The 12,900-nt window shown below is 38.6% G+C and overlaps 1 protein-coding gene across 9 annotated transcripts in view; it reads left to right on the top strand.

The window, feature by feature from the left end:
* Window positions 1–12,900, top strand: part of HTR7 (5-hydroxytryptamine receptor 7) — a 110,924-nt gene that overhangs the window by 73,682 nt on the left and 24,342 nt on the right. For 2 of the 9 annotated variants that reach the window (XM_043925913.1, XM_043925911.1), the window contains exon 2: window positions 6,635–7,393. In XM_043925913.1, coding sequence (XP_043781848.1) covers window positions 6,635–7,393 — 759 coding nt within the window. Of the gene's footprint in view, window positions 1–6,634; window positions 7,651–8,594; window positions 8,892–12,900 lie in introns of those variants that run through there. The other 7 variants (XM_043925916.1, XM_043925915.1, XR_006345365.1 and 4 more) reach the window with 6 other exon arrangements.

Below are 12,900 nucleotides of genomic sequence, written 5' to 3'. Positions count from 1 at the left end.
ACGACTGAGCAACTAACACAATTTTCAAACTTCGGGACATGCTTCATTATTGGGTCTTGAAATCAACTTAGTACATTAAGACCAGATATAAAAAATCTGAAGTTGAATAGCATATAGTAGAAGAGAGTGATTTGCAAGTTGTAAAGGTAAGTATGGTATAGTAAAACTTTTGTTTGAATTTCATGTATATAAATATATGCATCTGTATCTATATACCTTCATAGATGTACATATATGTGCATGCATCAGTTTTTAATTTGCATAAATAAATATTGGGTTGGCCCAAAAGTTCTTTCATGTTTTTTCATAAATTTTATGAGAAAAATTCAAATGAATTTTTTGACCAACTCAGTATATTTATTTGTACTGAGTGATGGTGGCAAATGTATTTCTTATTGTAGAACATATTTATTTTTAATTCATGTCAGAAAGATTTTACAAAACTCTGCTGTGTATTGTACATTTAAAAAAATCTACAACGTCACTAAGACATAAAAACCATGCTTATCTTATTTTCATTTAGCACAGTTCTGAAAGATAGGACTAATGGCTGAGATACTGGAAATGTGATTTATGAGATTTTGTTAGACCAGACTGGAAGCACACCATTAAGATGAGATATATAAAGTAAAAATAAAGCGCTTCATACCGTAAGTGTAAAGTTTTTGTGACTGAATGAGGGGCAATGACTCTAAAAGTACATGGGATAAAGAACTAGAATCATCAGTCCCAGATAGAAGTGCCCAGGGTCTCCAGACCTTGCAAAGGAGTCTTTGGGTGGTGGTCTGGGAGTCTGTGTTTCAACAGCTTCTTGGTGATTCTGATAATCTAATAATTTGGGGAACCACTGAAGTAGGCTGGAGATTGCCTTGAATTTCACTTACTGTAAGGAAGGAGGTCTCACAGAAGAGGTCTTCTAAATGTGCAGACCTTTTTAAAGCCTAATATTCCAAAAAAAAAAAAAAAAAAAAACCAGTGTATTTCAGAGTAATTCTACCCAGTTTCCTTACCCCATAAATGATTATTCTATATTAACAAAACTCAGAAGCCATTTAATTAAAGAGCCATTATCTATAATTTCTATACAGTTAGAATGGAAGACAGGCAGCAGAGTTAATTTGCATTCTAATCCCTCTCCATGTATATAATTCTCTAATCCTCTTTTTCTCTAAACCCCATTTTAACGGAATCCCTAATGTGAATTGCATACATTTCTCAATTATATAATACTTTGGTGCCTTTGTCTTTGAGATTTACTGTACTTTCACATTCATATGCATTTAAAAATAAAATTCTGAAGGCTTTATAAGCACCCCGCTTTCTAATTAACAGTGAGCATAAAATGTTAGTTTGACAAATGTTAGCCTTGCATATAAGGGAATATTTAGAATCATTTGAGGCTGCTCCCCCCACCAATGGTAAGATTTGTATTATACAAGATTGTGGAGGATCAGTTTTTAATTTGGATACTTTCCTGAATACCAGTATTACTTTATATAGTAATTATAGGATTTTAAATGCCAGTAAGTTCTGTGTTCTTTGTGTGAACTTATGAATATAATAAAATACTTTTGAAAAGCTAATCAAATAAAACTATCTAAGATTTAATTGTCAGACTTTTAAACCAGATCATCTCTTGCCAAAATCACTCATGTGACCTAGGAATCATAGAATCCTCTTAAATCTTTTATTTGGTTCTTAGAATTAAAATGACTTTTTAAAAAGTATATAAAGCTAAAACTTAAGCATAAAAAACACAGAGAAAATTTTTTTAAATCTCCAAAACTCAGGTAAAATTCTTGTTACTATCTTGGTAGATGTTTTTCTGGACATCTCAGTATATACACATGCACACACACTGATGAAAACACCTAGTTTTATATAAACAGATTAATACAACATATGATATTCTATTACTTGTCTTTTAGGGCTAGTCATCATTTTCTGTCCACATCTGGTTGGGTTTTTTTATATCAATAAATAGATATGTACCTCATAATTTTTAATGGTGACATGAGATATATACATATACATTTTGTGTCTCTGCACCTACACACACAAAAATATCTATTGATAGGTATTTAGATTGCATCTTTTCTCTCCTCTCTTTCTTATGTGCTTAGTTAATATCCTTGCACAGTAATCATTTTGCATCTGTACAATTATATATGTAAGACAGATTCCTCGAAGTCTTGATTGCTGAGCTAAAAGACGAGTGCTGACGTATATTAATTACCAAACTGCCCTCCCAAACTTTTATCTCAGTTGAAACTTCTGCTGGCAAAAAGCTAGCGCACTTATTTTTTACATTTTCCCAATACTGGGTTTTGTCTTTCTTAAAAATTGACAAATGATTCCAAATTCTAACATTATTTTAAAATTTGCATATCTTTAATTATTAAGGAAGTTATACATATTTCTGAATGCTTATAGAATATTCTTCTTTTTTGTTTTATTGCTTCACTATTTATCAAGATGGTTGTATTTTTCTTACTGACCTGTAAGAGATCTGTGAATATTGATATATTGTTCTTTGTCTGCAAGTTTGTCATTTGATTTTTAATTCTATGCATAGTGATTTTTGAATTAAATAAAATGTTTCTTATTTATTTGTTTTTTTGTGTAAAATTTTTGTCAAAAATTTATCAGTAGTTTCAAGCTTTTATATCATTTTATAATATCAATCTTTTGTATCCAAAGGTTAAAATAATGACCTCTGGCAGGATTGCAGGTATATCTATATTTTCTTGTAGCAGTCTTAGGGTTTAATTTTTTTTACATGATAATCTTTAATCCACCTGGGATTTATTTTTGAATAAAAAGAAAGATAATTCAGATTTGTTTTTTACCTCAATTGCTAGCCAGTTGTCAGACTTCATGAATATCTAATCTTATACTTTGATTTAAACTTACTTTCTGATATTAAATTCTCTTACAGTTTTGAATATACTTCTGGGATCTCTCTTGTTCTGTTGATCTATCTATTTCTGAATAGTTGTTATTGATAGTTTTTATATCTGTGGATTTATACTATTTTTTATAAATATCCCTTCATTTTTCATTGTTTACAGATTTTGTCTACTTTTGTATATTGATGAACTTGAATCATTTGGTCAAGCTAATGAAAGAATTGCTAGGATTTTCAACTAGACTTGTATGATATTTTTACATTAATTGAAGGGAAAGTGGCACTTTTATAGTACTGGATTTTTTAATAATTTTTTTTCTTATGGATTCAGGCATTCTCTTAGGTCTCTCAGTAGCATTTCATGTTTTCTTTTATATAGGCCCTGATCATTTAAAAAGATTTTTCTAGATATTTTTTTGATTGTTGTGAATGAAATTATTTTCTTCCACGATATTTTCTGATTGTTAATCCTTTTTAAGAAAGCTATTGACTTTTGTTTATTTATTTTATTTCCAGACACTTTAATGAGCACTCATAGTTTTTCCTAATCATCTTTTGGTTGATTCTAGCTTTCAGACGTCTTCGATGGTACCCAGGAGACTAAAGAAGAAAATATAATTCCCTTATTGTACAACATTACTTGAGGTGATTATAGAATAGAGCCTAAAATAGGAAAGTTTATGGAATATAATTTGTATATCCAGGAAGGACTGAGTCCTCACCACTGAAATGTAATATAAGTCAGACTAAATATATTAGAATGAATAAGTATGCTGTTATTATGAGATTATTTAATATTCTGAGATGTCCTTTGATACTCAATTAATTAACCTCTCAGGATTAATCTTTGTGGATTCGATATTACTTAACGTGAGTAAAAGAGAAGCTAGATTTAATTAAGCCTTAAGGTATAAGTTCCTTTTTAAGTAATGAAAATGTGAAGGATGGAAGGGAAAATTGAACCGACTTCCTCAAGAATTAGAGTTCACCAGGTTGTGAGTTCCAGGCTTGCTAATTTTTTAATATGACCCCACAAATACAGTATAATTTCTCATCTTGTCATGAGTAATCCTCCTTCCTCCTTCCAATGCTTACTGCTCTAACTACCCACCATCCCAACCCCCAGTAAGATGGTCTGACAGTGCCATCTGGTGGCCACCTAAGAAACTATGTGAATTAATCTCTCCCATTGGACCTGCAGCCTGGGTTGACACAATATCCCGGAAGCCAGATCCAGGCTTGGGAAAAAGCATTTTAGGCCTGTGGCCACAGTCAAAGAGAGATGATCAAAGTCCAAGTCCTAAGAAAAGTCCAAAATCCAAGTCCAAGTCCAAGAAGGGAAGCTTGAAAAGAGCCCAGGCTCCATCCACAGGAGTTGGTAAAGGGCAAGAACTAGGTCCAAAAAGAGAGGTCTGCAGAGGGATTTTAGCAGGAAAAACTTGGAGAGAGCCCCTGAACCAAAGCAAAGACAGAGTTTTGTTTTTGTTTTTGTTTTTTTAGTGGAACCTCTGCATTCAGCCATAGGGCATGGATGAGCTTGATTGTAAGCTTCCTGTCAGTTCTAACATCTTTCTTCAGGGGTTTCCTTATGTACCTTTTTCTTTTTTTAATTTTTTTTCCCCATAGCTTAAAACTCAGATAATTTCAGAGATTTTCAAATAAGGCCAAAGCTACTTCACACTAACCTTCTCTTGATCTTTCTCCTCTTCCTCCCATACTTCCTCTTTTCCCCCTCCTTTCTCTTTTCCCTCCCTTTTCAGCTCTTACTCTGGAGTTCTCAGGAAAACCCCCTTCCTTCTCGTCCTTCATTCTATCTAGGAGCCAAAACATAATCCTAGTTACAGCTGAAAACCCTAGAGATTGTGCTCGTGGGCCAGCTTTATTGTGGACAAAGGAAGGCAGAAAGGATGAAGAATTGGTGCCACTGACACCTGCATGCTTGGGAGGAGGGGTCAGGGGTCACTTTAACATAACCACGAGCTCAGTTGTCCTGTTCACCCCTGCGTGATTTCCTCATGTGCCTGCATTCAAAGTTTGTGTCTCTTTCATTAGTTTCAAATTCCAACATTTAAAATGGCACCTGGCATACTGAAGGAACACTGTTGATATTTGTTAAAGGAATGAATGAATATTGCCACTGAATAAGCAAATCTGGCTGCTGCTCCTTCTTTTTTTTTTTTTTTTTTTTACTGTAGTTCAATTTTGCCTTATTGTAAGTGTTACATTGATGCTAATTTTCATTATGACTTTTGTGAGATAATTCAAGCATAACATGTGAGGGTATTTCTAGCACAAAAATAATTATTTTTTAAACTCCAACCCATTAAGTGACAGACTTTCAGAAAATAGCGTGTTGGTAAGTTGGTCATTCTCTGTACCTTTCCTTTTGATGTTTCAAGAATATGTCATATATATATATATATATGTGTGTGTATATATATATATATATAAATGAAAAAAACCAATAAAATGGCCAGGTTTTACCTATCTTGGATTCTCAAGTGCTCTTTGAATCCCTTCTCAAATAGAAGCTAAAACCATCAAATATTGAGAAGAAAACAGATTTGGAAAGCTGAAAACTACCAAGCATTTGGCAGAACATCTTGCTGACTATGTTTTCCCTGTTTGCTGAGTCTTTCTTGCATTATAAATCCTTGATAACAGACACAGAGAAGTATTTATTCTCTGTATAGAACTAAGCACAGGGGAAATGTTGGATTTGCGTAATATTTTTCAGAATTATGCTTTTCCTTGTGATCCTCCTTAGAACTGGAAAGACGAGGCAGACTGTTTTTATTTTCTAATGATTGCTCCTAGGACATTACTCTTGCATGAAAATTTTCTGGGGATAAAAAAAAAATGATCACTTGCTAATTTCCATTCCAAAACCCTGCTGCTGCTGCTGCTAAGTCGCTTCAGTCGTGTCCGACTCTCTGCAACCCCATAGATGGCAGCCCACCAGGCTCCCCCGTCCCTGGGATTCTCCAGGCAAGAACACTGGAGTGGGTTGCCATTTCCTTCTCCAATGCATACAAGGAAAAGTGAAAGTGAAGTTGCTCAGTCGTGTCTGACTCTTAGCGACCCCATGGACTGCAGCCTACCAGGCTCCTCTGTCCATGGGATTTTCCAGGTGAGAGTACTGGAGTGGGTTGCCATTGCCTTCTCCAAAACCCTAGGATTTCCTAAATATCTCACAGATCTCTGTGATCTTAGAGAAGTGCTTTCATTTCAGAGCAAAGGGGAAGTGAAAATGAATTCAGAGCTGGCCTGAATTCAGACAGCGGAGATCAGTGGGTGAATAATCTCCAAGTGTGGTAGACCTTGGCTAGCCCATGAGCGTGTATCACAACATCTCACCAGGCTTGACACTTTGTTCCTAACTGATTTCAGTGGCAGCAGTCATGGGGTGAAGGCGGATGTTGAGTCTTTGGTTCCTTGACCACACAGACTATGGGAGGCTGCAAGGTATGAAAAGAACATGGCCCAGCCTTACAGGCAGAGGGCTCAGGCTGAGTGCTGGCAGTGCCTTTGGCTGGCTGTGTGACCTGGAATAAAATACACAGCCTCTCAGAGCCTTAGTTTACCTTTCTGTGAAATGGGAAGACGGATGCCTGCCTAGAAGGGACTGTAAGGAAAGGAACTAGTAGGTTCACAGCCTAGCCCCTCGCTAGTGGTACCCCCCAGTTGATCAGTTGTGATCATGTTCTCTTCCCACTTCTCTCTCAGGTACCTTGGTATCACGAGGCCGCTGACATACCCCGTGAGGCAGAACGGGAAGTGCATGGCCAAGATGATCCTCTCCGTCTGGCTTCTGTCTGCCTCCATCACTTTACCGCCGCTCTTCGGCTGGGCTCAGAACGTCAATGATGGCAAGGTGTGCTTGATCAGCCAGGACTTTGGCTACACAATTTACTCCACCGCAGTGGCATTTTATATCCCCATGTCTGTCATGCTTTTCATGTACTACCAGATTTACAAAGCCGCCAGGAAGAGCGCCGCCAAACACAAGTTCCCTGGCTTCCCCCGGCCAGAGGAGCCTGACAGCGTCATCTCCCTCAATGGCATGGTGAAGCTTCAGAAGGAGGTAGAGGAGTGTGCAAACCTTTCGAGACTCCTCAAACACGAAAGGAAAAACATCTCCATCTTTAAGAGGGAGCAGAAAGCAGCCACCACCCTGGGCATCATCGTCGGGGCCTTCACCGTGTGCTGGCTGCCGTTTTTCCTCCTCTCGACCGCCAGGCCCTTCATCTGCGGCATCGCCTGCAGCTGCATCCCACTGTGGGTGGAGAGGACATGTCTGTGGCTGGGCTATGCAAACTCCCTCATAAACCCCTTTATATATGCCTTCTTCAACCGGGACCTGAGGACCACCTACCGCAGCCTGCTCCAATGCCAATACCGGAATATCAACCGGAAGCTGTCAGCCGCAGGCATGCACGAGGCCCTGAAGCTCGCCGAGAGGCCTGAGAGACCTGAGCTTGTGCTGTAAGGTCATTTATCGCTGTTTTCCTTCTATCCCCCAACCCTCTCATGGAACTCCTTTCTGAAGCACATGGCAGGAAGCTTCCAGAACCAGTAGCCATCTTATTTCCTCCCAAGTGTATCAGATTTGAGTCCAGAACACTGTACTCTAGTCTTCCACCCCATAGAGTTCCAAAAGCCAAAGATAGGTATTCAGGTGGATTGGAAGAAGAGACTGATTTGCTGATGAATCACAGTTGATGCCATGGCTGACAAGGAAGGTGATGTTTTTCCTCCTTTCTCTGAAAGTAGCATTCACCTTAGGTCCTTAGAGCTCTAATTCTTGTAACATTATCATTTTAGTTGCTATTACTCTTATATCTAGTAAAGATACAAGAAGTAGTCTGAGGCAGTAGGGAGTGGTTAGTGTGGGGAAATGCCAGGGTGGAGCGAAGTCTAGATAGATACAGAGTTTTCAGAAAGCGCTACCCAGCTTTAGGAGTTGGGAACTGATAGAGAGGTGTTGAGTTTGTCTAGGAGGCAAGTAGTGACTTTTCAAGACGCAATTACAATAGGACGTTGGAATCTGAAAAAGGACCGCCAAGAGCCAATGGTGATAAGGAAATATAACACACATGTGGATTAATTTGGTTTTGTGAAGAAGGAGACGACATAGCAAAGTCATCAGGTCCAGTGAAGATTTTGTTTTAAATTTGAGGTAGAGGAGACATTTTCATATTTGAAAACTGAGGGGAAATAAACTAGATTGAGGAAATAGAAGGTGCTGGTTAGAGAATAGATCAGTGTTGAATGTGAGACAAGAGGTGTCCCTCTTCACTGAACCTTGTTCTTTGGAATTGGCCAGAGAACCTTGGGCCACTGTAGCTGAGAAGGACCTTCCCAGTCATCGTGTCCAGCCCCTTCCTTTGACAGAAGACATAATTGGGTCATGGCGAGTGAGCTATCATGCAGTGATTACCGGTACCTCTGGGTCTAGATCCCACATCATGTGAATCTTACCTCCAGATGCTCTCCATATACTAGACTGCTTTTATGTGTAATCAAGGTGGCCAAGGAGACCTCTGTGCTCTCAGCTATCTCAGGGGAATAGGGTCCCAAAGTGCCCTCATGGGTTATGGTAGATTCCAGGGCTCCCAACTAGGATACACCCCAAACGACTCGGAAAACCTCAAGGAACTCAGCTTGTTCTCTAACTCATCACCAGGATGAAGGAGGCAGAAACATCTCCCTAATATGGATAAGGGAAACCAGAGATCATCATTTCCTGTCCTAGGAACTCAAAGTTGTAAGACTACAGATATGCTAATTCTTGAGCTGTGAAATAGCTTCACAGGTATTTATTTTTACTTCTATTCTATACCCTGTTTTGTACATAAGAGCTTGTTCATAATAAAAAATTAGATTTTTTTTTTTGAAAGAATACAAGGACTTCCCTGGTGGTCCAGTGGTTAAGACTCTGAACTTCCGTTGGAGGGGACACAGGTTTGATTCCTGGTTGGGGAAATTCCCCATGTTGCATCAAAAAATAAATAAAATTTCATTATAAAAGAATACAGTCTTTTGGTTTCAGAATATATGCAATGAGTGACCTGTATTACCAAGGATCTTTCCAGGTTTATAAGATTCTTATTGAATGAATCACTAGCGTTTATCCACCAGGACCAGGTTCTAAATTCCTTCAGGGAAAGAGCCATGTCTTAGCCAAATTTCTGTTTGTAGAATCTAGTACAGTGCCTGACATATAACAGATAATCAAAGTAATAATTTCTAACAGTTATTGAATACCTACCAGATGCTGTCATGGTGTTTATCATTCTACCTGTAAACTAGTTGCTTCTGGCACCCCCAGTTTTCAGAAGAATAACAGGCTTGGGACATAAATTAACAACCTAAGATTACATAGTCCCGAGTGGTAGATGTGGTATGAATCAGCCCAATGCATGGGCTCTTAACTATTGTGTAACACTACTTGTCAGACGACTTCAGTCTATAGTAGCAATGAGCTTGTGGATGTTTTGAGCTGGGGATTTTAACCATCAGTTCACTAAGAAGGTGTTTAGAAAAACCCATTAATAGGAGTAAGTTAAGTTTATTAGACTTACTACAGTTTAAGAGGACACCTCCTTGACAGAGGCTTGGTCATTTCTCTGGTGAGGAAATAAACAAAGGTTATTGATAGAGTTTTGGAGCTTGGGCTGGGTAGTGTTAGGGCAGAGAGGTGAGGACTGGGCAGAGTTTATGATGTGATAGCTTTGGATGGGTGGGTACAGCTAAGTGAGGACCTTGAAGCCAGTTTTAATGAGCAAATTGTCAGTCTTGAGGGGTAAGCTAGTTCAGTTGGTGTGCAGTCTTATCTTTTAGAAGCAACTATTTCCTGTAACAAGTGCTGGGTTCTTTTGCCTGGCTTCAGAGTTGTTCAGCACAGGAGCAGGAAAGTGTGTTGATTTCAGCTCCCAGGAGTAACATGCTGAAAGATGTGTTTGAAGAGAGTCTCTCTGGTAACAGTGAGAAGGGCAGATAAAATAAATGGCAGGGGGTCCAGTTAAGCAGCCAGTGTAGAAACTAGGAAAGAACCACTGAGGTGCTGAACTAGAAAACACCACTGTGTAAGTTTTCCTTCTACACAGTCAAAGAACTCGAGGATAATTTTATCAGTTACTTTAGCTAATAATTCACACATAATTCAGATAATTCAAAAAATGCTAATTCTTCAAACATCACACAAACAGATTTTCCAGTTTAAAATAATAGTTACCCACATTTATTGATGATTCACTCTCAGATATTCTTCTAAGCACTCCATGTGAATTATGCCATTTAATTCTTAAAACCTTATGGGCGGTTGGTTTCCTTTATCTTCGTTCTGTTGGGGAGGTCAGATAATTTTTCGATCTTACTTGGGGAGCTGAATTTGAGTGCAGGACATCTGTTTTCAAATGCATTTTAATCTTCCATGCTGCTATGACTTTTATAAAAGTATTTATATCAGCTAACATAACATCAAAAGATATTTGCCTCTGCATCTTTAGCTAGTGTGGAGTCTCAGGTCTTAGTTTTTCTGTTAATCTAAGACAAAGATCAGCAAACTTTCACTGTGAAGGGCCAGATGGTGAATAGTTTGTTTTTCTAGCCATATGGTCTCCACTGAAAATACTTGTTTCCGTCTTTGTAGTGAGCAACAAGTCCTAGACACAAGTAACCAATGAATATGGTGGTATACAAATAAAACTTTATTTACAAAACCAGGTGGCAATCTGGATTTGGCCTACAAGTCATAGTTTGCTCTCCCCTGGTCTCAGAAAATGATTGTGTCCTCATTACATCTCTTTCTGTTTAAATTTTTAATTATTGATTTTATTTAGAATTATGGAATGTTAAAATCATTTGGGATGATGGACCTAAGTATTCATTAACTCTGGGAAATTTCTAATTAGTTGGAATAGCTGCTATTTAAAAAATTCTATGGCAAGCAGTTTTCTTTTCAGTTCTAATGTGGGAGGACTCATTTTTAAATTCTTGTTTATAACTGTGTCAGGCATTGAGGAGGATACAGAAAACATACGATGTCTTTCTTGCCATAGTGTGTGCATTTCTATCACACAGACTAGATGTAAACACACACACAAGCTCATTTACTCTTTTTGTGTTGAGAACCCAAGGAAAGTTGGAGACAGGAAAAGCTATAGGATTCAAAGAAGAGGAAAATAACTCCGTGATTTCCTTACCTCTGACCAGGGAATACTTCTTGAAGGATATGGGCTCAAATATGACTATCAGGGTCAAAGCATTTATGACTACAGGAGACTAGAGATGGCATTCCTCCTGAAGGGGACATTTCCTATAGAGGTGTTGATGTGAGAATTTATGCAAGGGACAGGTTGACTGAAGCTAAGCATTGTTGTAGGGGAGATTTAGAGATCATAATGGAAAGATCAAATAAAGTAAATTATGAAGGATCTTCCATTCCAGTCCCAGAAATTTTAGGGATTTTTAGTGTAGGCAAATGGTTCTCAATCAGGGTTAATTTGCACTACAGGGATATTTGAAAAAGTCTGAAGATGTTTTTGGTTGCCTCAGCTAGGGAAGGGGAAGACCTCCTAGCATCTAGTGGGTAGAGACTGAGGATACTGCTAAACATCCTGTCTTACTCAGGCAGCCCCCACAGCAAAGAGTTACCCAGCCCAAAATGTCCATAATGCCAAGGTTGAGAAATCCTCCTGTGGGCAGAAGGAAGCCATTGACCAAATCCCTGCAAGTAAGGAAAACGGAGTCACCAAAACCATGAGACTGATTTGGTGGTATCAAGTGGAATGAATTAGAAGATAGAGGCTGGAATTAAGGCATCTCTTCATTGGCTTGTTTCCTCCAGAAACATTTGAGAGCCTGTTATGTACAAGGCCTGGCGCCAGGCATGGCAGTGATAGAAGGACAAGTAAGTGACAGTCCTTGCCTCTGGAAGCTCACAGATCCAGTGGGCCGGGGTGGCTGTAGACATGGTGGGAGTGGTGGCTTGTAAATGACTAGCAACCAGAACTCCCCCTATGGTCCATGCTCTGCACAGCTGCATTCAAGTAAACACCAGCTGGATAACCCAAATCAATCCTAACTCTACTGGAGTCTCTGGAATAATGATCTGGCATCCAGTCCATAGCTCACAGCAAATCTTACAAGCCTTGTTCCCCCTCCCTGACTTTCTGGCACACACATTTCTTGGCCAACCTAGAGACTCTGGGCTGCTTATTCCAATCTCTCCAGCCTCCTCTCCCCCTACCCCCCACCCCCCGGCTGCCTAGGTTCTAGTCTCTTTTACTTTTGCCCCAACTCCATCTTCTTGGCTTTATTTTTTCCTCCTATATAATAGTTTTCCTCCTTTCCTGTATAAACAATCTACTCAATTGTGTATTGCTACTTCCAAATATTTCCCCATTTTTTGATCAGCATAACGAGAGGCTCAGGAGTCTGGCAGGCACTAGGGAGTCTTCCTTGGCTAGGGAGTGAATAGAGGGAAAAGGCTATAAATACTTCATTGTAATTATAATGCACTACCCTAAATTACAGTCTTTGTCACCTTTTCACAAGTATTCAAATACTGATAATATAAAACCAAATGTGATAATGTAATAGAAGCAGAACATTTTTTTTAATTTGATAACTTTATTTATGGATTTGCTTTGAATTGCCAAAATGCTAAATGGCTTTTAAGTGTCACATTTGGATGACTTTTGTTCTTCAACACCATTACTGTGAACAATATTGAACAGCAATTTCTAAAATACTCCCGTGTAAAAAAATTTCATGATATTGTTTTCAAGTAGCTCTGCCTTCCCTTCTCCCTTCTTCCTAGCAAAGAGACTCTTACAGTCCCTGTCCATTGCAGTTATAGTGGAGTCACCTTGAGTTCTTGTCCTGAATGCTACTCCATGGTGAGTACTGAAGCTTAGGAGTTCAGAGTGAATCTGCCTTGTCTTTATGGGCAAGGAATCACTTAGGAGTGATTAAAAAAAAATAAG

Source organism: Cervus elaphus, chromosome 15 (genome assembly GCF_910594005.1).
Source record: "Cervus elaphus chromosome 15, mCerEla1.1, whole genome shotgun sequence".
NCBI lineage: Eukaryota > Metazoa > Chordata > Mammalia > Artiodactyla > Cervidae > Cervus > Cervus elaphus.
This window is presented reverse-complemented; position numbering and strand designations above follow the sequence as displayed.